Source organism: Cavia porcellus, unplaced genomic scaffold, assembly GCF_034190915.1.
Source record: "Cavia porcellus strain 051 isolate PalLab524CR breed Dunkin Hartley unplaced genomic scaffold, mCavPor4.1 scaffold_40, whole genome shotgun sequence".
Taxonomy (NCBI): Eukaryota; Metazoa; Chordata; class Mammalia; order Rodentia; family Caviidae; genus Cavia; species Cavia porcellus.
The window spans coordinates 3,151,464-3,175,778 of NW_026947523.1; the positions used below are offsets into that span (position 1 = coordinate 3,151,464).

The 24,315-nt window shown below is 60.3% G+C and overlaps 1 protein-coding gene across 3 annotated transcripts in view; it reads right to left on the minus strand.

The window, feature by feature from the left end:
* The window catches only part of Gramd4 (GRAM domain containing 4), a 65,741-nt gene extending 47,964 nt beyond the window's left edge, over nt 1–17,777 (minus strand). Inside the window, exon 1 of one of the 3 annotated variants that reach the window (XM_063243764.1) lies at nt 17,659–17,777. In XM_063243764.1, coding sequence (XP_063099834.1) covers nt 17,659–17,687 — 29 coding nt within the window. In that variant the 5' untranslated portion in view covers nt 17,688–17,777. Of the gene's footprint in view, nt 1–2,487; nt 2,655–2,808; nt 2,994–17,658 lie in introns of those variants that run through there. The other 2 variants (XM_063243766.1, XM_023567344.2) reach the window with 2 other exon arrangements.
* Between the last annotated feature and the right edge of the window lie 6,538 nt (nt 17,778–24,315).

A 24,315-nucleotide genomic window follows, 5' to 3' on the forward strand; every position in this document is an offset into this window, starting at 1 on the left:
AGGCAATTTGAGAACTGAGGGCTTGGGGTGCCCACCCTGGCCGAGGACATGGCCCTGATCTGGGGTCACTGTGCACAGGCATGAGAGGGGGTCACAGGGTCCCCAGGCACTGACTTCATCCTCATGACAAACAAGGAAACCAAGGCACAGAACCAAGCGGCAAGACAGGGCAGCCCCGCTCCTGCTGGGCACCCAGGGCTCCCCACGAGGGCCTCAGCACCACACACCCACCCCAGTGGCAGCCCAGATAGGCGCAAAGACAGCAGGGGACTTCAAGCTCAGGCCAGGGCCAGGGCTGGGCGGGCCATGATGGACACACACTATCCTCTTCAGGCAGTCTCTGGTCAGGGTCATCATCTTCATGCATGACAGCCACCAACTGTGGCAGGCCCCTCTGCTCACCCAGTGAACCCTGGGCTTCCTAGCACACCTTTCCACTCTGCACTGTGGACCAAAGCCTACCCGTTTCCCCACAGCCACGAGAGGCCCCTCCTCCAGGAAGCCCTCCTGGGCCCAGAGGCCACACCAGCCCTGAGCACCAGTGATGGAAGAGAGGCTGCTGCTGCCCCCTGCACTGCCCACCCATCACCAAGCCCGTGGACACAGCATCCAGGTCACTGCAGGACAGACCACTGCTGCCCAGAGATGTGAGAGGCCTGGGGCACAGCTCGTGATAGAGACAGGATGGGGACAAAGGCCACCAACTGGAGGACAGGAGGCAGAGACACTGCCCTGACACCCCAGAGGGCCCAACCCTGTCCAAGCCTGAAGTCCCCTGGGTGGCTCCTGCTCCTCCGTCCACCTGTGACACCTGCAGGGGCAGCTGTAAGCTGGCGATGGCTCCCACACAGGACAGCCTGAGTCTCGCTGGCCTTGAGGAGGTCAGCACTGAGCCAGGGGTGGTGGCACAGGCCTATCATCCCAGCACTTGGGAGGCCGAGGCAGGAAGAGCTAACCGTTTGAGTTCAAAGCTAGTTTGGGCTACCTAGTAAGTTCAGGGCCAGCCTGGAACACACAGCAAGCTGTGTCAAAAAACCTAAATAAATTTTAAAAAATTTTAAAAGAAATTAAGACATGAAACAATTTCTAAAGCAGGTACTGTGGAAAGGACTTTTTATGACCGAAGGCTCCCTCTGCCTTCTGGTCACTTGTTCAGTAAACATCAGGCCTTTGGAGGAGGAGATCTGTACTGCCCACTTCCCAGCCCATCTGCAGAGAGGAAGGGCGAGACCCAGCTCGGATCCTCGAGGAGCTGGACTGCCACTGCTACAGAGGCCAGCATGCACCAAAACCTGTTTCCTTCTGCTCTACAAGGTGGGCAGAACCCGAGAGTGCACCCCTCCCTGGTCGGGACACTGACCTGTGGGGTGTGTTTGTGTCCCCTGCACTGAGAGTCTCCTGCCTCAGCGCTGAGTTCACACCGGAGTGCAGGTTACTCGTGACTCAGTGTGGGAAGCTTTTAATTCTTAAAAATTCATCTGCAACTCCACACTTCGAAAGTGCCAGCAAGGGCTGCAGTCTCCAATAGTTCTGCCCTGCCCCATGCAGGACACACGCCTGCCCTGCCAGCCCACGACCCAGGTTCCCAACCCCGCTGCTGCGCCAGGCTTTCTGCAAATTCCCAGCCTGATGCGACCAGACACCTCGGAATTGGCCTGTCCAGCAGATGGTTCCCAGCATGCTGCTGTGGGCAGCACAAGTGCAGGGTCAGGTTCACCCTGCACCTGTGCCCAGTGCTCCCAGTACATACACTCCAGCACACACGCACACACACATACACACACACACACACACACACACACACACACACACACACACCTGCCCTGGCTCTCACCTCCAGCCACTGGCTTCCGCTTTCCGGTCAGGCCTGAACTTGGCCACACCTGAACAGCAACAGCGACCACAAGGCCACTCGGCACCCACTGCACCCACAGGGCTGTGCCAGCTGGCTCTCAGCAGCAGCTCCTGTTTCCTGTCTCAGGTATGGCCCTCCACCCAAAGCTCGGGGCTGCCCCAGCTCATCTCTGGGGGCCTCACCCTCCTGCCCTGCAGCTGAGGGCGGCTGTAGGGACCCTGAGCCAAGATCAAGCAGCCAGCAAATCAATCCCAGGGCCCTCGATGCCCTGCTCACAAAGGCAGGAAGGAGGCAGCTGATGGGCACCGGCAGGACCAGCTAATGCCGTCCACCTCCAGTTCCCTCGGCACAAAGGCCAAGATGCAACCGACAGTCCAGCCCCTCCCCCTTCCTCCATCCACACAGCAGTCTCAGCCCTGGCTCCACTCGTGGGAGCTTCCAGAGCCCCACACATCTTGCTAGAACCTTCATGCTTCACCAGAAAAAGGTGGCCACTGCCAGACATGAAAGCACAAAGCATGCAACTAAACCAGAGCACACTACCTTTCACCTCCTCTGAAGACAAGTGCTACACGCAGCGAGAGACAGCAACAAACACAAAGTTAAGTCTGTCCAGGAACAGTGGTACATGCCTGGCCGATTCAGTGATCCAGAGGCTGAGGCAGGAGGATCGCCAGGCTTGAGTTCAGGCTGGGCGACTTAGTGAGACTCGGAGGCAGAATAACATACAAAGGGTTGAAGATGTGGCTCAGCGTCCCCCAGTCCAGGGCCCAGGGCCACAGGAAAACAAACAGCAAAAATGAACAAAACACAAAGCCGCAGAAACTTGGCCAGAATAGTAATGTGTAAATAAAACGGCACTTGTTTTTGTCCTGATTAAAAGCTTGCTGGGGAATCACCTGAAAGACAGAGAGAGAGACAGAGAGAGAGAGGGAGAGCACGCTGAAGCTCACCACATCATCTCGTGCCCACAGCCTCTGGGCAGCAGATCACGTCCTCCTCAGGAAGGACGCGCCCTCCTCAGCCCTGGAACGGAACGCAGAGGTGACACAGAGTCCCCCCAGCAGCCTGGCTCTGGGCGGCCCTCCCCGGCAGGCAGACTGGGCGCTGCCCTGAGCCAGCTCGGCACTGGCACTGTGCAGGCGGAGGGGCTGCTTCACTGGCCTTTGGAATCACTGGGCCACCCTGAGCCCAAAGGCAGGGCTGTGGCCTCCCAGAGAGGGCAGGACGCAGGGAAGCAGAGACGCAGGCAGGGAGGCAGGCAGGGAGACCCGGCTCAACCAGCCCAACAGGTCGGCAGGAGCTGGAGCGGGTGGTGCGCTGCCCTACTGCCCTGGGAGCAAAGGGCTGTTTGTTCTGGGCCATCAAAGCCCCACCAAAAGGCACAGCCCTCAGTGACCAGAGGGGAAAGGGCCCCCAGTGACACAGGAATGCTGCCCCAGGGCCTCGACTCCAAATTTCCCTGGCCTGGCCCAGAGACCCAGACGCAGGGACCAGGCCAAGCTCACAAGCCCGCCCGAAGCCCTGGCCACTGGCTGACACCCGCAGGCGACAGGGACCGGGTGACTTCCGGCTTCACAGTCCGGCTCTGCAGCAAGATGACACCTGTCGTCTGGTCACATGCACACCTATGGAAGCCAATGCCCATATGCCTCATAAACTCGATTCAACCAGATGCAGTTCGAGGGCCCTCACAGGGCCTGGGCAGCATGTCCTACAGTCCATCTGCTCAGCAGCTGTGGCCAGTGACATGGTCAGGCCACCTCTGACCTGGGTCATGGTGCCAATCTGAACAGACCGACGATGCCAATTATGCATCCACAAGGGGAACCCCAAAGAAGGAAACCTGGCATGGTAGCCTGCCTGTCCTGGACTAGTCTGCAGCCTGGTCCGTGCAGTCCTCTGGGTGGACAAGTGAGCGGTGGGGCGGGGTGGATGTCCCAGCTCCAGGTAACCATGGCACTGGGGACAGGCAGTGTCTCACCCTGCACCTGCCAGAGGGGTCATCACCTGCAGGCAGGGGCACACAGGGTGAGTTAGAGCAGGGCCCGGGGGAGAAGCTAGTCCCATGGTGGCCAGAGTCGGGGGATGACTGGTTGGGCCCAAGGGTACCACACAAAAGGAGGGGCTTCCCATGGCTGTGTCCAGGGGCAGCCTTCCATGAAGGCTGAGCTGCCCCTGAGAACCCTCCTTCCCTAGTCCCGGAACAAGGGGCATCACCTCACTTCTGTAGGGGCACAGCCAGCCATGACATAGGGGTCGCACAGGAGGGGGGCCCTTCACAGAGATCCATGACCCAGGAGACCAAAACAGGAAAAGACACAACCTGCAAAGGCAGCTGGGTGGCTAGGCACGGCGGTGCAGGTCTGTAATCACGGCACTCGGGAGGCTGAGGCAGAACGGTCACACATGCAAGCCCAGCTTGGACAGCTTGGTGACTCTGCGAGACCCTGCGAGACCCTGCCTCACAGTGACTAATAAAAAAGGGCACAGGAAGTAGCAGAGGATGAAGGGCGGGGATTCAATCTCCAGTGTCAAAGGGGGAGAGAGGCAGCGCACTGAACCCCAAGTCACCCTGGGAGTCAGCTCCTCCCCTGAGCTTGCTGAGGACCCATCTCTGCCTCCGCTTGTTCCCAGGCGCACCCCATGCCAAGTGGCAAAGACCCTCGCGCAACCTGGCCTGGCTCTGCATCCCCGGGAGGGGGGCTGCCATTCCCGGATGCCAGGACTGGGGTGCAGGGCCCCAGCTCCCCCTCCCTCTGGGCAGCTGGACCCCACGGGCTGCAAGAGGGAACACTGTACCAGGAGCAGCAGGGTAAGCCTGAGCCACTCAGGAGTACCAGAGCCAAGGCAGAGGGCCGGCTGCTGCGGAACGGGGTGGCCTTCCCAGCTGCCCCCGTGCTGCCCCGGACCCCCTGCACCCTCAGGGCCTCCGCTTTGCAGCACTGCCGTCTCCAGAGAGCCCCGGCCCGCCACAGCCTCCGTCTATGGCCTGGATCTTCCGTCCTGTTGCAAGGCCGGCCATCCTGAGACCAAGCTCCACGTTTCATCCTGGACACCTGCATTCCCAGGACCTCCCCACCACAGGGACACCGTTTTACCTACTTAGGGGCCAGCTCTGGCCTTGCTGTCCTCTGGCCGCTGGCCCAGCCCCTCTCGTGCAAACCACCTTGTGCAGCCCCGAGCTTGCACCCCAGAGCTTTCACACCTGCCCAGGCCCAGTTGCCAGACTTATCTCCCACCCACAATGGCCCCACCTGACCGGACCACTCCAACCAGTCCCCTGCCGGAAGGAACAGGGAGGACACGGGCCCTCGGACAAGCTGCATAGGTAGGAAGGCACCAGCTGAGTGGACCCACAGAAAACAAGGGACAGCCAGCCAGGACGTGGCGGGCAGGGAGGACCACCAGCTGGACAGTGGGGATCATCAAGGCCCCAGTTCTTGTTCCATGACACTAACAGTAGCTCAACCATCACACGCTAGAGGGCCATGCTGGAGCCTTGACAGTGGCACGTCTGGACCCAAGTGACTCAGCCCATTCCGGGCACCTGAGCTCCAATCCATGAAAAGAGGACAGAAAGACTGGCCAGCAAGTCCCTCTTCAAGGCCTGCACCACCACGCCAGTGACACGTCCGCCCTCTCCGAGGTCCCGGCAGGCACAGGAGGGTCGTATCTGCCCACATTCGGGGCAGATCCAGCAGTGAGAGGCCTCCAAGCACGGGGCCCTCTGGGCCTGAGGGTCACCCACAGGGACAAGAGCTCGCTCCCCTGAGGCGGAGGAGAAAGAACCAGGAAGGGGAGACCAAAGCGTGTCACCAGGCTGCGCGGCCTAAAGGTAGGAATTCACATTTCTGCACGACTCCCCCTCTGCTCCAGTCGAGTAGCAGAGCTACAAGCTTCCAGCTTCCAGGGCTCCTTACGCAACCTCTTAATTCCCGAGCATTGAGAACAGCGCAGATAAAATCAATTCCTTTTGTGTTTTTGTTCAAATGCTTTCTTTTTTGAAAACCCATATGGAGATAGTTCTAATATAGGTTACGCTGGTGAAAAAAAAATAATCATGGAGTAGGGCTTCTAGCTTCTAATTATACAGAATTAGGACAAAATATTCACAAAAGTCATGCTGAAACACTTTGGAAATGGGTCATAACCGTCTCGCCACGCCGAATCCTTTACACCCAACACGACAAGGCCAACTTCTCCGTCTATGGGCCCGGGACAGGGAGACAGAAGCCCTTCCCCGGCCGCTGTCCTGGGGATGCGGGCCTGGCTGGACGCTCAAGTTTCTGAACGGCAACCGTGGGGCTCATTCCACGCTGGGAGCCACAGCACGGACACCCCAGATGCAGGCTGTAAAGGAAGCAGCACTCTGGCCCGCCGGGTGCAATCAACAAGCGTAAACACCATGCACGGAAAAACGGAACACAGCTGCTCCCAGCTGTGAACGGAACAGCCCAGCCCAGAGCAGCCAGGCGAGTACCTTCGATGCTGTGCACCAGGGCAGGCAGCCCTGAGCTATTTTTACCACTACAATTAAATAGCTGATTATCTAAAACTGCACACGCCCAGCCTACAGAACAACACTTATTTGTCAATTAAGTCAGCCAGGGAGGCCGCACTGGGCTTGGGGCTGGTTCCCCACAGACGTCATCCTAAGGAGGATGCAGCCACCTGCTGCATGGCCTGGGTCCCCTGTGGCCAGGTCGCGGAGACAGGATGAGGACACAGGTGGGTGGCGTGAAGGGGTCACAGTGTGACATTTGCCATCGCTGAGAGGATGGAGGTAGAGCGGAGGCCTCTGCAGCTGGGGAGGCGGTGACCCGCATTGGTCCTCAAGGGTGGGGCTGGCCCCAACATCCACCAAGGCCACCAGACACGTCCTGACTGTCCCCAGCTGAGGGCAGAGTGCGGAGGGCAAGTGGGGGACACAGGCCTTTCTGAGGGTCACAGCCCTACCTGTCCACATCTGTACTGTTCTGCTCAGGTTTATTTGTGGTCCAAACCAACAAGCCCCCAGTTTCTGAGACAGGGAGGTGACAATCCCACGCTAGGCTGCCAGGGAGGTGGAGGACATTACACGGAGGATGTCTGGCCCATTGACCCTCTGACACTGGCTCTCATCTGATTCCAGCCCTGTGGCTCCCCCCATCTGGTCCCCAAAGAGTCACCAAGGAAAGGGGTCCCAGGTCCACCCCTCAGGACTCGGGAGTAAGAATCTGGAAGAATTCAGCTCTGACCCTGTGAAAAGCACAAACTGAAGAGGAAGAGTGGCCCAGTGGAGAGGACAGGGGCTGTCCTACAGGAAGCCAGGCGGGGACTTCTTGATACCCACTTCCTCTGCCACAAAGTGGGGGCCACATACTCTGCTACAGGGGGATCACTGCCACCCCACAGCTTCCCTGGTCTCCGGCAGGTGGTGGAGCAGGGGACTCGCCCCTCACCCCTGCAGCCTTCCCCAGGCCTGCACCGCACCAACTTGCCCTCGGGTGCCCAAGGCAGAGATCCAGGAACCCAGGACCCCCATCCCCTTACCCCCACACCCTGGGCTCCACTTCCCCTCCTCCACCCCCACCCAGGCTCACTTCCTGGAAGGAGGCTCCACGGCTCTGGAGAGGCAGGAGTGAGCAGGGCAGGAACCCTCCGGGAGCCCTGCACCTGCAGGCCCACTGCAGCCCACAGCCGGAAGGTGCTGCTCCTGCTCCTGTGGGTCCCCCCTGGGCAAGTGCTGTGACTCCCCCACCCGCCAGCACACCTGCCACCAGCTGCAGTCATTGCTGGGTCAGTTGCTCGCCCAGGACATCTTGGGCACCAATGAGCACTGAGGGGTGGAGGGGGCACTGGTGGAGCCTCGGGTCACCAGCCCCATGCCACACAGTGCTGTAGGGCCTGGGGATAGGAAAACCTGGGCTCCAGCTGGCCTGGGCCACAATGGGCCCTGCCCAGCCCTGGCCAACTCCAGTGCCCACAGATTTCTCCATGTCTGGTAGGACCGCCCAGACTGGGCCCCAGTGACAGGAATGCAGGGCCAGAGGGAGCCAGTGACCACGAGGCCGCAGGGACTCAGCCACCTCTCACAGGTCTCTTGGCAGTGGTGGCTAAGGGCTACTGGAGGTCAGATGTGTCCTGTGTGGCTGGACAAGGACTGTGTCCCCTTTCCTGGCCTCTGTGTGGCCTGGCCCACCTCACCACCCACAGGCATCGCAGGGCCAGGGCGCTGGCCCATCACTGCCCCTAGGGCCCAAGGCCTGCCTGACATGGACACTGCCAGCAGCCCCATCAGGCCATGACCACACCCACCTGGGGAGTCCCCAGCCCAGAGGTTCAACCCAGTGGGCAGCAGATGGATGGGCCCCTGCTCTGCCACCTGCCAACTGCAGGCTCCTTACCCACCCAGAGCAGGTGCTAACACTGGGCAGCCACCTGGACACCCAGCCCTGCCCTGCCCTCCTGGGCCCAGGTCACCTTGCCATACCTGTGCACAGATGTGCAAGCTGTGTACCCAGAGGCGCCCCTGGATGCCACCCGCTGCACCCTGCCCTGGCCCCCAAGCCTGTAGCCTCAGTGGGCTCCCTGCAGAGCAGAGCCGCAGCACAGCCCCGCCCTGGTGCCTGGCGTTGGCGGTTGGCTCATTTCATTTCCTTCCACAAAACAGACTTCAAGGCAGCGAAGTCACACGCGCGCTGCCCCCGCTGCTGGCCAGGCTGGGGCCCAGGTACCAGCCACGGCCTCCAGGACTCTAACTCCTTTAAATTCTACTCCGGGGTGGTGGAGCGTGCGTGTAATCCCAGCATTCCAGAGCTGGGACAGGAGGATCACTGCAAGTTCGAAGCTGGTCTGAACTACATAGCAAGACCCTGTCTGGGAAAAATAAAAAATACACACATTTCACTGTGGTGTGGGCGACTCCCTTCCCTCACTCTGGCTACACTATTTAAACTTCCTGAGGCAGGAAAGCCTCCGCAGGGGTTCACACCGCCCCTGCAATCCTTGACAGGGGAGGCTGCTCCTCCAGGCCACAGCAGAGCCTCATGGTGGCCCCTGCTGTCCCCATGCCACCATCTGCCTTATCCCTGGCCACCTGTCTGGAACACAGCCCTCTAGCTCCCCGTGTTCAGACCCCAGCACAGGCGAGGGGCTGCAGAAACTGCCACCAAATCCAGCACAAGCCCAAAGGCCACACCTGCATGCCAGGCCTCCGGTTAACCCTAACCTAGGCACCAGCTTCCCAGGCGCCTCCCCCGCACACGGAAACCTCGGAAACCTCGGTGTCACTTCTTGGACCAGGACTTGTGAAATGATTCACATACCTCGCTAAGCCAGCAGTGGCCGGGGACACAGACCACCATCTGGTGCCTGGGGCGGGTCCCTGGCTCACCCAGCCAGCCCATTTGGCAGCCCACCTCCCAGGCGCTGCCCACCCTCCTGGGCTCCTTGAAGTCCCAGGGGCAGTGAGGAAACACCTTCCACTGCCCACAGCCTGTGTGCGGACTCCGGGTGGCAGGCTGCCCACTGGCTCCAGGTCCAAAGTCTGGCCCTGTGATGCTGAAGGGGTATGCATTCTTTTAGCAACCCAAGTTGCTTTGGAATTTTATTTTACTTTACTACATTTAATTATTTTGGCAGGCCTGAGGACTGAACCCAGGGCTTTCACACTGAACTTCATTTTTTCATGTTCAGACACTAAAGTGATAAGCTGCCCAGGTTGGGTTTGAACTTGTGATCCTCCAAGCTTCAGAATTTTAAATGCCAGAAGTCAGGCAGGAGAGCACTGCCCACCGTGGGTCCTGACCCCAAGGCCTCCAAGCTGCAAGCCTTAGTCCCCTCCCGGTGCTGCTGGGCAGGAGGGCCCAGGACAGAGGCCGGGGTGCACTGCTCTGGACAGCCTGCAACAGTGACTAGCTCCGTCCTGGGAAGCTGGGACCCTAGAAAAGACTCAGTAACAATCTGTCCATCCAGAGAAGGGAGACAGGGGACCTCTAGCCAGCATCATCCACAACTACCTCGAACCACCGCATCCGCGCAGGCTCATGAATCTCAGTCTGGGGGCAAGGAGGACTAGTGTGGCCCAACAAGGACCAGGACACACACTTGGTGGTGGCCAGGGTGAGTGGGGAGTCCAGGACCACAGGACCACAGCAAGCGGCCAAATCAGGGTAAGGGCAGGGAGCTGAGGGTAACCCCCTCACCTCACCCCAGGAAGGACCACAGGGATGACGGAGCCCCAAGCCTGAGCGCCCAGCCCAGCGTGCCAAAGCATTGCTCTTTGCCCCGGGCTGGGCAGAGCTCCTGGACGCTCCACCCATTTCCAGAGACCTCACCCAGGGCTGGGTGGGTGGGGGGTGAGTGTCCCTCAACCGGAACACCCTGTCCCAGAGGTCCTGCCCACACGCTGGCTGCGTCTGGAAGAACCTAGGGGAGAAGCTGACCCCTAAGAAGCTCGCTTCCTGGCCCCTGATCCTAGGGAGGCCAGGCATGGTGGCCCAGAGCCATCCCAGCCTCACCAGGCCCACTCCTGGGTGCTGCCCCCTCCAGGGAGTCGCCCCCAATCCCTGCAGCCAGGGCCTCTCTCCTCCTGCCCCTCGTCGGGTCTCCCTCCCACCATGGCCACCCGAGAGCAGAGGGGACATCCAGTTGTATCCTGTGCGGGTACAGGGCAGGTCCTGGATACACACTGGACAAGACCCAGGGATGAGGCAGCTGAACGTGTGGGTGGGCACATGGCAGGGCTGTGCCAGGACCCCCAACCCCACCGGCCCCCACAGCAGGGCGGAGCAGGCCACAGTGGAAGACAAGATGGACCCAAAAGCTGAGGGTGGAAAGGGCAGCAGGCATGCGCCTCGCCACACTGCAGAGAGGGCACGGACCGTGCCCTCCCACCCTGCCACCTCATGCCCAGCAGGTGTCTGAGATATCCAGGGCCCAGCTGTGCTGACGGCCACTCTTCATCCCGACAGGGCCAGGAGCAAGGACCGGGGCCTTCCTGGTGTCTTCCGGGCCGCTCTTTCTCCCACATACCCTCAGCCGGCCTCTGTGCCCGGCACCCCTGCTCACCTCCCTGCTGCAGGCCTCCAGGCTAAGCCAGCTCTGATCTCCAGGAGAGGCCGGGGGTGGGACCCAGGGCCGCTGTGCAGCCATGGAGTGGGATACAGGCCCGCACCAGGAGGATGCGTGTCCACAGTCTCTTCCCACACAGCCTCTGAAAGCAGCTGGCACACTGACATTTCCCAGAAAGGCAAGCGGGAGCCTTCGCTGCTCTGTGGTGTGTTTCAAAGTCCCCATACTAAGGCAGTGAGTTCAGAGGCAGAGGGGCAGTCTGTCCTTCTCCTCCTGCGTGCGACCCACCGAGCCGCTGGCCCATTTCAAAGGGCCACCCACTGTGCCGGGCACATAGCGGGGAAGTCCCAGGCTCTGCGGCCTCCTCTCTTTCCTGTTCCCTCTCTCCCCATCACAGAACCACGGAGCCAGGCAGCAGCCCACAGCTTTCTCCAGGCACTGCCGGGCCTGGTATCTTGGGGTGCCCGGAATCTGGGGGCCTAGGAAGAAATCAGCATCCGCACTGCACCCCAGTTGGTATAGCTGCTTCCACAGCACTCGGGCTAACAATTCTGATTTCAGCTACATGGACACTGGCTTCCAAGACCCTAGGATCCCCTCCACTGGGATGGAGATGCATTGATTAGCTAGGGGAGGGACAGGCACAGTCCATGGGGTTGGATTGGAGCTCCTCACTACATGGACCCGTGCCGCCCACTGCGGACAGAGGTGGCCACACCAGGAGGCAGCTGCAGAGGTGTGCAGTGTGCATGGGTCAGCATGCACGTGCTTGTCTGCTGTGACAACTGAGGGGCCCAGAAGCCACCAAGCTGGGCATCAGCAGGCCCACACCCAGAGCAGTCTCTGCAGAGTCTGATGCCGCTGAGCAGCCAGAGGGCCACGGGCTCTGTAGCAGTGGCCGCTGCTGGGCCGAGCTGGGAGGGAAGCACTCAGGCCGCCATGGTGACCAGTGGCCAGAGCAGAATAGTCGGGCCACCAAATAAAGTGGAGGAGCTTAGAAAGCACCCTGGATGACGGAAACCAGCAGGGAGAACACTGATCTCATGTAGAACTCCATGAAACTCAGCCACTCGGGGTCCAGCAGTGCTCCCTGCCCCTCCACTGTGGTCACACACAGCGATCTCCCTCCAAAGCACGTGGAAGGGAAGGAACAGAGGGATCGCCAGCACAGGCACTCGAAGACCCCCTTCCGGGGACCCACAGGGACAGTCAGTGACGTGACACGTGTGACAAGGGACTCTCCTGCGGTCCTCTCCCAAATCCATCGCCACACACAGAGGGGGAGGCAGCTACACAGATAGCAACAGGGTGGTCCTGGGACAGACCCGGCCCTGAGGACTGTCGGGGTCATCCAAGTAAGAGGACATGGTCACAACCACGGGGAATCAAAGGTGACACCATGACTGAAGGTCACACGGGATCTGGAGGGATCCTGGGACAGAAAAGGAGCCAGGCAGGCAGGAGAGGAACCGAGTCCCAGCGGCAATAGTGTGTCCACCTGGCTCAGGCGGTGCAGCCGGAGAACCTCACTGGCATTAGAGAAGGCGCTGTCAGGCCACACCACTGCTGGGTTCACACTGCTGCCACACACAGGCACGCTGCCCAGATACACACTTGCCACACACTGTTAGAACATGGCCCCTGATGCACCGTCAGACACACTACTTCTAGACACGCACACACTACATTAGATACACGCCTATTAAATGTTGATGAAACAAACCAGGAGCTGGGGCCGGGTAACATGGAAACTTTGTATCATCCTTGTAATTATTCTGTACATCTAAGACAGTTCTAAAAATGTATCAGAGGTTGAGCATGACAGGGCACACCTGTAATCCCAGGACTTGGGAGGCTGAGGCAGGAAGATTGCTACAAGTTCCAGGCCAGTCCAGGCTAGAAGGGGAGCTTAAGGCCAGCCTGGGCTGCCTGGTGAAACCCTGTGTCAAAAAGACAAAAGTAAATAAACAACAGACTAGAAACAAAGCCACAGCACTGTGCCCGGCAGCAGGGTGACAAGGGGCAAGCCGGCTCTGACTATCCCAAGCATCCAGAGTCCCGGTACCAAAGGACACAGAAGGTCAACAGCAAGGAGCAAAAATAGTGGACAGGGACAAACTCTGGGCACCCTGTTCCGCAAGCCCTTCACACCCATGCGAGCCAGTCACCCCACACACTCCCGACACTGTCCCTGGACTCCAGGCCCTGCCCTCCGGGACCGCTAAACAGTCACCACACACCCCAGGAGGGAGATCAGTACCGCACGGCGGCCGGGCGGAGAACAGGATGGGGAGGCCGGGAAGACTTCCCGCGTGGGAAGGGAAGGGGAAGCCCACAGGGCGCAGTGGGGTGTGCCGCCCCGTGCGTGCGTGCAGGGAGCTAAGGCAGCCGCGGCCGCAGTGGAGCAAGCCCAGGGTCCCTGGTGACCAGACAGCAGATGACCCCACACGGCAGAGCAAGGTGTCCTCCCAGTGCCACTGCAGGTCACTCGAGGGAAACGGCACTGAGGACACACGGGGAGACCTGGACTTCAGGGGCAGCAGAGAAGGGCAAAGGCCTCCAGGGAACAGGAAGCAGGTGGGCACCCGGGCAGGGGCCCCTGGCAGAGGGCAGCAGCAAGTGCCACGGGCAGCCCCACAGCAGGAGGGAGCTGCCCCAGGGGAGGGCACAGGCTGGGGTCCCTGGCACAGGGCACCTCACACCACACCGCGACCCAGTGTGCACCCCGGCCAGCCCAGGCCCCTGCTGCAGGGGACAGGTAGGGGCAGAGGTCCTCCCCCAGGTCCTCCACCTGCAGTGGCCATGTGCATGTGTGTGCTCACACATGTGTGGGCACGCCTGTGTTAATGGGATTGAACCGGGCCCTTCCCACTGAACTGTGTCTTGCTAAGTCACAGGTAGCCCTGCAACCTAGGCTCCTCCTGCCTCAGCCTCCCAGACTGTGGTGGCTCTACCTGTCGCTGGGGGGATTCGGTTTCTCCTAGCTTCAGCTGACCCTGGGTTTCGTGGCCTGGGGATCTGGGAGGAGCCTCTTCTCAAAGGACAGGTGATGACTCACCACCAAGAGGCTGGGACCCTCTGACAGCACCTCCCAGAAGTCCCAGCTCCTACACAGCCCACAATGCCCCTCAACACCAACCGAGGCTGGTCCTCTGGGGACAGGGGACAGCCCCAGATTCTCCCCCAGGGGCAGCCAGCACAGAGGCAGGTGCCTCTGTGCCCCAGGCCCAGGCCCCTGCCTGCAGGTGACTGAACTGAGCCCCGAAAAAGACCTCCCCCCAGGCAGCCCCTTGTACTTGGGGCGCCGGCCAGCCTGGAGCCCCCAGCTCAGATCCTCTCTGCTACCTACACTGTAGCAAGTGCAGCTGGGAAGCACTAATCACCGCCCGCCCCAGTCCTAGCGCACCCTCCTCTGAGAAGAGGAGCCCAGGAGTCATGAAAGCGCGTCCTGCCAAGTGGCCGGAAGGCCAAGGAGCCCTGGGCAGACACTGTCACATCCTGCCACCACCACACATCTGACCGCAAGGAGATGTCGTCTCCTGATGCTAAAGGTCCCCCTGCCCCGAGTTCAAATTCCAGCTCTGCTGCAGGCCCGTGGGCAGCTGCCCACCTCACTGTGCCCGGTGCTCCTGGCCCGAGGGAGGGGTGAACTGTTTACTGTGAGGACTCTGGAGACGCTGGGTGCATAGCACCCAGCCTGCTGTCTGCGTGCAGACTGAGTGATTTCTATTATTATTGTTATTATTTTGATAGACTAATACTTCCTGTGTAACCGTGGGGGAACTTTAATCACAGACCTCAGCATAATCACCACCCTGCTTATAAGTCACATGCCTAACAACCCCAACAATGGCCTTTGACGGGACAGGACGTTATTAGTGGTGAGTGACAGCCCAGGTCCCCGCCCTGCCCTTCCAGATGGCCACGTGCAGGCACCAGAGCGAGGAGCGTGGCTCTCTCCAGCTAGGAAACCTGGCTCTCCCCTCTGCCTGCTGGGCGAGGAGTTGCAGGGCCTGCCCACACCTTCTCTGGGTCACTGCCTCTCCAAGCAGATGCCAGCTGCCCTGGACCCCACCTACCTGGGCTAGTAACGAAACAGTCACCTCCAGGGAGCCAGGTTCCACCCAGGCCAGCCAGCTGGTACCCTCTGCACGGGCCTTGAACTTTCACTCCCTTGACAAGAGTGCCAAGCAAACAGTAGATCTGAACCCGCCTTGGTGGCACAGGGGCCCAAAGTGACTTATGGGTGCCCCAAGTAAAGGCCTTCCTTGCACTGCCCATGGAGTGGCCGTCCTGCCCTGGTGGCTTCCCAGGAGACAGAAGTTGCAGTCACATCTGTATCCCACCTATTACTCCCTCCATACTGCCCACCTCTCATCTCCTGTGACTCTGTGTTAATTTCCCTCGGTGTAGGGACACTGCCTGTGCCACACGTCCCAGCACAATCAGCGGCTACCACCGGGCAGCACCACACACCAGGCTTTCGACAGACACCAGGGCCAGCAGCAGCCCCAGGCCTGTCCTGTGAGGAAGAAGGCAGGAACTCGGAGGAGGGGTGACCCAGAACACGGCCAGGCGGGCACTAGGGTTTCCCTGGCAGTACGAGGCACTGCCCACCAGAGCCACAGGAAGGACAGAGCCCAGAGGCCACTTGGAGGAAACCTGCCTGGTTTCCCAAGAAGGGGAGGGGCATGTCCCCCCAGAAACGAGTCTCGTGCCACAGCCCTCCAGGACAGGCTCCCTAGTCCTGCCCAGAGCTCAGCAGACCAGGCTTCCGGGGAGATGGCCGTAAGCATGAAGTGTGGGGGGCTGAAAGGGGCTCCCACCTGCGCCCAGGGATGACGTTAGCACTAACACAGACCATGCTGTGGGGAGCTCAGGCCCTCAGGTCTTCCTGTGTGGACTCCACGCAGAGCTGGCACTGATGCTTCTGTGACATCTCCGATACTCTCTTTCCAAAGAGCACAGGGCTCCCGCGGAGACAGTGTCTCACCGAATCTAATGACACTTTCTTTCCATTGTGGCTGAACCACTACTCTATTGTGCTACAAAAATGGTGATCAGGAAACCCCGGCCTGATTCCTCTCCTGCTTTCTAGGTGGCAAAGGTGAGCCCAGCAAGGCCAGGGAGAGCCAGGGCCAGCACCGGTGCCCAAGCGGTCAGTCCCCTGGAGCCCACTCTGGGCTGGACTCCAGAGATAAGACGGGTGCCGGGGCCACTTGGTGAAAGGCCACCTGGTCCTTCCTCGGGAGGAGGAACAAATAAACAGGCAGCCAGGGCTGCGTGGACACAGACCTCAACTCTGAGAGTTTCCCACGCTGTTTCCAGGAAATGGTTCTTTACGGGGCGAGCAGATGCCCCAGGGACAGTCAGGGACAGCCACACTCCCACCATGGGCCACAGCACAAGGGTGGTGGCTCACTCTCAGGCATCTGGGACCAAGCCTGACCCCTAGGAGTCCAGCTCTGATCAGACCACCGGGACTCTGAAGCCCCAGGGTCACAGCGCCCAGAAGGTCAGCCCACAGCCCAGGCAAGACGAGGAAGCCAGCAGCGTCTTGGGGACCTCTAGGGCGGGAGGGAGGGGCTGCAGATGGAGGCCTGTGAGGGGTGAGGCTCCACGCTGCCCTCCTGGCACAGGGCAAGGCCACCGGCACCAAGTAAGACACAACTGTGTGTCCTCAAACGGCCGGGCCCAGACGGGGCGGCAGCAGGCGACATGGGACTCCTCACTGGGCCCACAGAGTAGCTACAGCCTCCAGGGAGGCCAAGGCGCCACAGGCGGTGCCAGCTGGTTCTGACCCCTCACCCACTCCCGGGGTAACCCTCTCATCTGCCTCCTCCTGTTTAGCCGCTCAGGACACTGAGGCACTGGAGGCCCACTGCCTTGCCCAAGGTCACAGCCAGGTGCCACTTCTGCCCCTGCATAAGTGACCATCCGCCAGCTCCCCACCTGGGCCACACTAGGGGACCACACTGGAGAGCTCACACTCCGAATTGCCTCCTTGACCACAGAGGAAGGCGGGCAGGGAACCTGACCTGCGGCAGGCCTCCCCCAAACTGAATGCTGCCCACCTCTGGAAACGCGGGGGTGGCAACGGAGCCGTAGGTAGACAAGGGGAGGGGGCCACGCACTGAAGCCCTGCCCCCCATGCCTGCTGCGCCTCAGCCCCCAGCCCCAGGCGGCCAGCTCTCCTCTCTCCTCTGCCCTGGCGGGGAAGGGGCAGACAGGTACTGGGCTGGACAGGTCAGGTGAGGGCCTCCGGAGGGGGCTGCCACCCTGCACCCCACCTTCTCGCTGGCATGCACACACAGGCCTCAGCCACCACAAGTGCCCCGCAGATTCCCCAGCCGCCGTCCCGACAAAGGTAGGGGCGATGCAGTAGAAAGGGGGTGCAGTGAGGAGCCCGCGTGCACAACTTTCGGCCGGGTCATCTCTGGGGTCACACGGATCCGGGGCGCCCCGCTGTTCTCCTGTCCCCCTTAAGCGGGTCAGCAGGACGTCTGCAGCGTCTGTCGCCCTCCAACGGGCCGGCCGCGGCCATCCCCACCCGCTCTGGGCCCCGGATCCCCGGGACGCCCTCAGTTCGCCCAGCAGGACCCGATCCGCGCCGCCGCGCCCGAGCCCGTGACGCGCCCGCCCGCGCGGGACCCGAGGCGAGTGTGCGGGCCCGGGGCCGGCGTAGACGCGGCCGGCCGCGGAGCGTGCCGCGCGCCCCCAGGTCGCCGAGGTCCCGCGCCGCTTACCCTGCGCGGAGATCGGGGCCACCTCGCATCCGCCCGGAGCCCGAGGAGGCGGCCCCGTCCCGGCCGCGAGCGCGCGCGGAGTCTGCGCCCCGCCCGCTGCGCACGCGCCGCGCCGCCCCGCCCCGCCCCCGCGAGGACGCGCTGGCCCGGGCACGCGCGCGACGGTCACGCGGCGCCGCCTTTGTCTGGGTGGAGCCTCCGGGCCGCGCACGCGCGGCCGCGCGCCAGGCAGGGCCTCAGGTGCGCACAGGCCCGGGACCGCGCTGCCCGACTCACCTGTCCCCAGCCTGTGCCACGTCGCCACTGCCCCGCCCAGGCACCAGTGCCACCAGGCTGGACGCAGAACCTCTGGGGAGAGCAACACGGCGGGGATCCGCAGGAGTCACCAGCCCGACGCCAGCTGGAAAGGGCCCAGGATGCCTGGCTCCACCTGTCCCAGGACCTGGGCCCCTGCTGCCCCCCACATTTCTCAGTTTCAACTGAGTCAACCAAGGGGACCCACTTCCATTGTCCCACACACACCCTGGCCTCCGCACTGGGGCAGGGACAGAAACGGCTGCCCCCGGATCTGGGTTCCTAAGCAGTAACCCGGCCCCTTCTGGGCTTCAGGCCCAGCTGCCCAGCTCACAGTCAGGTGCTGAGTGGCCCAGGCAGAGGTGACCCATCCAGAACCCAGGGTCCTTCCTGATAGCTCCCAGCCGGTCTGACCTGTGGCCCTGGAGTGAAGGCAGGCCTGACCCTAAGTGTCCTCTGCTGGCCCTCGCAGTATGCGTGTGTGTGTGTGTGTGTGTACGCACGTGTGTGTGCACCCACCGTGTCCTCCCCAGCCTCAGTCCTCTGTCCCCAACCTGTTGCCAGGCTGAGTCTGAGGGCCCCTGAGGCTGAGATAGGAACCTGTCCAACCTTCCAGAATAAATTCATTGTTTTGCAGGCTCTGGCCCTGGAAAGGAGTTGTTAGGATGCCCTGGTGAAAGGGTAAAGGATTGTTAGAGATTTGGGGACGCTCTCTGGAGCAGAGTCATGACTGAGAAGCCAGGTGCATTGGGAGCTGGGGCTGGCGGCACCCAGGGGCTGGCGGCACCCAGGGGCTGGTGGCACCCAAGGGCTGGCCCAGGGCGTGGTGTGCACTGCCAGGCTGCTGTGCAGGCCGTCCAGAGTAGTGAAGCTGAGAACTTCTGCCCACCAACATGGCTGCTGTTTGTGGGGTGCAGGAAGCATAGTTTTCCAGAGCCCAGATTTACCGGCTTCTGAAAACTTCAGGATTTTTCTTTTCTTTCTTTGTTTCTTTCTTTCATTTTTTTTTTTTTTAATTGAGTTTCCTGGATGGGAAAAGGCTTGAATGACTCATGTGTTAAAGCCACAGTTAAGCATAATTTTTAAATCTCACTTCCTTGTCTATCTTTCAACTAGTTTTTAGTTTCTTTTACTTTTATTTATGTGTCTTTTTGAGACAGGGTCTCGCTGTACAGTTCAGGCTGGCCTTGAGCTCACTTTGTAGCCCAGGCTGGTCTCGAAACTTGCAAGGATTTTCCTGCCTCAGCGTCCCGAATGCTGGGATTACAGGAGTGCACCACCATGCCCAGCTCTAGTTTTTAATTTCTTCTCTCCTACCTCAGACCCCCTGACCCTGGGCACCCTGCCTCCAGCCCCCAGAAGCTGGGACAACCCCACATCCCCCTGTCCCTAGCACCCCTGAGCCTCCCCAAGGCTGTAGCCAGGAGTCATCCTCCTGAAGCGTCTCCTGCCTTCCTGTGGACATGGGTGGGGGCAGCCTGCAGGGGACCCCACCCCACGGGAGCCAGGACCTCTGGAGGCTCTGAAGGAGGAAGGCAAGGTCTCAGGCAAGAGGGGCCCTGTGTCGTGGGCATTGCTGGTCCATTGTGGCCTGCGGTTCCTCGGCTCCGTGGTCCCTGGAGGACCACGGTGGGGGTCTCATCTTCCTCACCGTTAACCATGCTGCAGTCTTTGCTCCAGGCTGCCCACATCAACACGGCTGGCAGCTCTCAGGAGGAAGGGCCCAGACCCTTCGAGGCTGTGTCCTCCTGCCAGGGCTCAGGCGTCCCCAGAGCACACCTGCTGCAAACGTAATCCCTGCACAACCTCGTCCAGGGCTAAGGCCTGGGGGCTCCTGACAACCTGAGCCCTGCCGCCCAGGCTTGCCCATGGATTCCCGGTCCATGCCCCTGTGGCCCTCACCAGGCAGGGCTCTGGGCCTTAGGCTACCTGGCCCCAGGGTCTCCCTGTTCCAGGCAGCCAGGAGGCCCAAGAAAGGAGCCAGAGCTGACAGCACCCAGAGGACAAGCGTGCCCAGTGCTGCAGACTGTATACTGGAGAGAGGCCTGGATGGCAGGCCTCACAGCAGCCTCCAGAAGGAGCAGAGGGTAAGGGGCAGGTCACACAGACAGGGTGACATCTGCCCCTACGCCCCATCTTGGCTGTGTGTGACCACACGTGTCTGTCCTGGGAGGCCTCTTACTGCCCTGTCTGGCCACCTCCAGGCCCACATTCTCCCTGCATCCCAGGGACACTGTGTCCTCCTGCTCCTGTCCACCTGTCCTCCTGCTCACCCGGCCTGCTGTCCTGGATGTCTGTTGGCTCCATCTTCAGGCCTGCTGAAGTGCCACCTTCTCTCTGAGAGCCACCTGCACCCACCATCATGTCCTTGACACCCTCTTTCTCCTCCCTGGGAGTGTTCCTGACCCTCAGTCCTATTCCGTCCCCCAGCTGATGTCCCATGGCTGTATAACCTCCCCATGCAGGCGGGACCTTGGCGTGGAGAGCTGACTCTGGGTTACCTGTCTGATGTCATCACAAGAGGAGGCAGGGAACAGAGTGATGAGGTCAGCGGGGAAGGGACTAGGCTGTCCCTCAGTCCCCATGAGGACCCGGTCCTGCTGGCCTTCCCTGCAGCCCACTGAGCCTCATTTTGAGCTCCCTGTAGGGCTTCCTGGGTGGGGACCCCACTCCCTCCTGAGCCCTACAGCTCCTCACCCTCTCTGAAAGCCCCTGGAAGCTCCTGCCTCCCTTTCCTGACTCTGTCGGGCCCTGGATGACCAGGGATGACCCAGACCATGCTTTGGCACCCTGCTTATCTCCTGGCCACAGGCAGGGGCCATGTCTCACTCCAGAGCCTGGACACGGCAGGCTTCTCTGTGGCCATGACACCTGGACTCCTAGGGCCTGAAATCCATGCAGACCAGAAGGCATCCGAAGCCAGTGCTGGGTGGCCTTGCCCGCATGGGTGAGCGTGGGACAGTGAGTGAGTGGACAATGCCAGCTCCCTGATTCACGCATCTCCTTGACTCCAGGGTGACATCCCAGCAAGTGCCCACCAGGGTCAGGATGACTCCTTGGGAACCCGGGAGCCCACTGAACGGCTCGCATGAGCATCTGGGTGGGAGTGGAGGCACAGGGACCTGGGCACCAAGCCCGGAAGGCTAGGCCCTGCAGGAGCGCGGGTCCGGTCAGGGCTTTGCCAGCTCCTCCCAGCACCCTGCACCTGTGAGAGGGAGCTGCAGCACGGACTTGGGGTTCTGACCTCTGAGTCTGCTGTGTGCGCCACCCTGTGGCCGCGGGTGACAGTGCAGCTTGGGGGCCAGAAGCCGCACCAGGCCAGCAGGCTGCTGGGTCCTAGCCTGCCCCTCTACTCGTCCACTGCCTGGTAGGTGACACAGGCAGCGTCCTCTTCATGTGCAGCCCTGCCTTCTCCCCCTGGGGACAGACGGCCGACCCAGGTGCTGATCTAGGCTCTGGGTCTTACCTGCTGGGTGCCCCTTCGAGGCCCTGAACAGCTCTGAGCCAGTTTTATGGGCGACAACTGCAGTGGCTCCCCTTGAATGCAAAATAATTACTGCAGTTTTGATTATTTGGAAACATTTCATTATATTGCTGTGTAGAGAGCTGGCCAGGGTATTCCTTCCTCTCTTCAGTTGGCTCTGAGCATTGCAAATAAGGTCAGCAGGTGCTGGTGTGTGATCTCTAAAGCCATCAGCCAGTCCTGTCTCCTGGCAGCCTGGTGTTCTCTATGTGCAGGATGTGAGCACGGCGGGATGTTAGAGCCGTCAGCTCCAGGAATGTCAGCTGGGTAGGAGCCTCGCGGTAGAGAGGCCATGACTCCCCAGGCACAAGAGTTTACACACCAAACACCAAAGCAACAGCCCCTGCAAAACAGTTCAGCTGCTACCTTAATTAGATTATGTGAATTGATCCTTGTGCATATCTTCATCTCCGCAATTTACAGAGGTGCACGTTACTCACATGATTCCCCACCACCCTCACTGTCACTCATCCCTGAGCCACCTCCCTTCTTCACAAGATAATAAATTCTGGGAGAAGCCTAGGGTCAGGGCCTTTGTCTGCATGTCCTTACGGGGATTGGGTTTAGGTCCCCGTGGCTGCCCTTAACCTGGAACATGTCTTGGTGTCTTTACTCTCACCGTGGGTTGCATTGGAGGTGTGGAGTGGAATTAACTTGCTGGGATTCCAGTGACGTCTCAACAAATATAATTTTTTGGATTGTGAGGAAGACTAAAGAGAGGATTACAATACTTGGGTGGCTGAACTCAATATCTGGGATTACAGTAAGTTTCCATACTTCGCAGGCTGGTGGTCAGCTGCTGGCCTCCCTGCCTGTCCCACACTCACTGCTGCAGTCACCGCGTGGGCCCCGGGGAGGGTCCCTCCCGCCTGGGATTGGGGCTGCAGAGGCACGGGAGGCCTGTGAGGGCCAGCAGCTGTGCAGGGCCCTGGGGTCCCACCCGATCATGGTGGGGAGGAAGGTGCTGAGGGACGGCGGGTCGCTGCCCAGAGGGCCTGGAGGTGGGGTCCACACGTCCTCCAACACTGCACTGACATTGAGTCCTCGTGGTAGCTACTGAGTGAGTGGAGACTGAGTCGGACTGTGGCATCTGGAGGAGCCCTGGGGAGCCGACCGGGATCAGACAGTGCGGAGCTGGCCGCTCCTGGAGATGGCACCAGCAACAGGGAAAGTCGGCATGGTACAGTCCCAGCCCAGGACACTGAGGCAGGAGGGTCCCTGGAGCCCGGGAGTTCAGGAGCAGCCTGGGCAGCGTGGAAGGAAGGCAGGGAGGGAGGGAGAGGAAGAGAAGAAGAAGCAAGGTGGGCGGATGGGGGCAAGGAGGCTCAATAAATGCGTCAGTGTAGAATAAACAGGACCGCGAACCCAAAGGCAGAGTGAAGAGAGAGCAGGGGCTACACGGGGTTCTCAAATAAGGGACACAAGTAGAGGTTTCCATATTTAAAAATTAAAGGACCAACGCATTTTTGAACAGCTACCTCTAAAGAAAGAGAACAGGTAAAAAGGCACTTTTTAAAGAGACACCTTTGTTTGGTCAATTCACTGATAAACAGATTTTTTTTATACTCCTTAAAAATTATTTTAAAAATGAAGAGGGTCAGGGATACAGCTCAGTGCACAGCACCCGCCTGGCAGGCGTGAGGTGGTCAGTTGGGTTTCTAGTGCCAAAAAACAGGAAGAAGAGGAGGAGGAAGAGGAGGAGGAGGAAGGCCAGGAGGAGGAGGACACAAATGAGCGTGGTGCCTTCATTCCCAGATGATGACATGGACAAACTCTCCTGGGTGACTTTATGTAACATATTTATTTAGGTACCAGGAATTGAACTCAGGGCCTCACACTTGCCAGGCAGGTGCTCTGCTGCTGAGCTGCCTGCCCAGGCCCCATCTGGCTGACTTTAAAATGCTGTCATTTCATGTACATCACCTGCTGGGTGCAGCTCAGCTTCAAAAAGAAGTGGAAAAAACAGCTTTCCAGAGTGCATGTCTGGAGGGGGTTGCAGGCGCCCTTTTCCGAGGCTGTGGGCTGGGGGCGGAGCATACCAGAGGTTGTTTGCCCAGTGTGCTGGGCGAGCAGAGCTCTTTGGAGCAGGAGAATTCAAGGTTGATGGACCCAACATCCTAAAAATGCTGCAGTCCCGGATGTGACCAGGATGTATGGGGGAGTTTAACGGGGTATTTAATTCAAAGCACGGCTGCCCAGGTGGTCCATCCAGGATGCCCAGAAACAAGCACCAGCCCAGGAGCAGTAAGCACCCTAAACGCCGCTGTGATCCCCACAGGTGACCCCTGCCACCTAGCAAGCAGACCTGCCTGGACAGATGGCCGGCTCTGGATGCACAGATGGGCTCGGATTATTGTCACATCGAAAACTGAGAAGCCAGTCACAGATCTCGGGACCCTGCCGGAATGGCCCAAACCCACAACATGGCCATGGATAGGGGTTACACCTGCAGCAGACTGGGCCACCAGACACATTTAAACCCAGGAATCCACACCAAATACCGAAGGGCCACCTGGGCAGGATCCAAGGCCATCGGCTCACGGTTTCGAAACTGGTCCAAGGGGAGAAATTGGGCACTTCCACTCCTGCAGGAGCGGCCGCTTCCGGTAACCTAAGGGTCAGCGGAAGGAGTCCCTCGGAAGGCTATTTTAAAGAACAAAGGAGGCGTGCTGGAGTCTCAACAGCACCACTTCGAGCCTCCCAGTGGATCTGAGAATCCAGTGAGCATCCAAGGACCCCAAGCACCCCTAAAATCCAGGAAACTCAACACAGAGCCCCTCCTTGCGAAAGACCCGTGGCCCCCGGGAAGCCAGCTTGTCAAAACCATCAGCGCGAGTCTG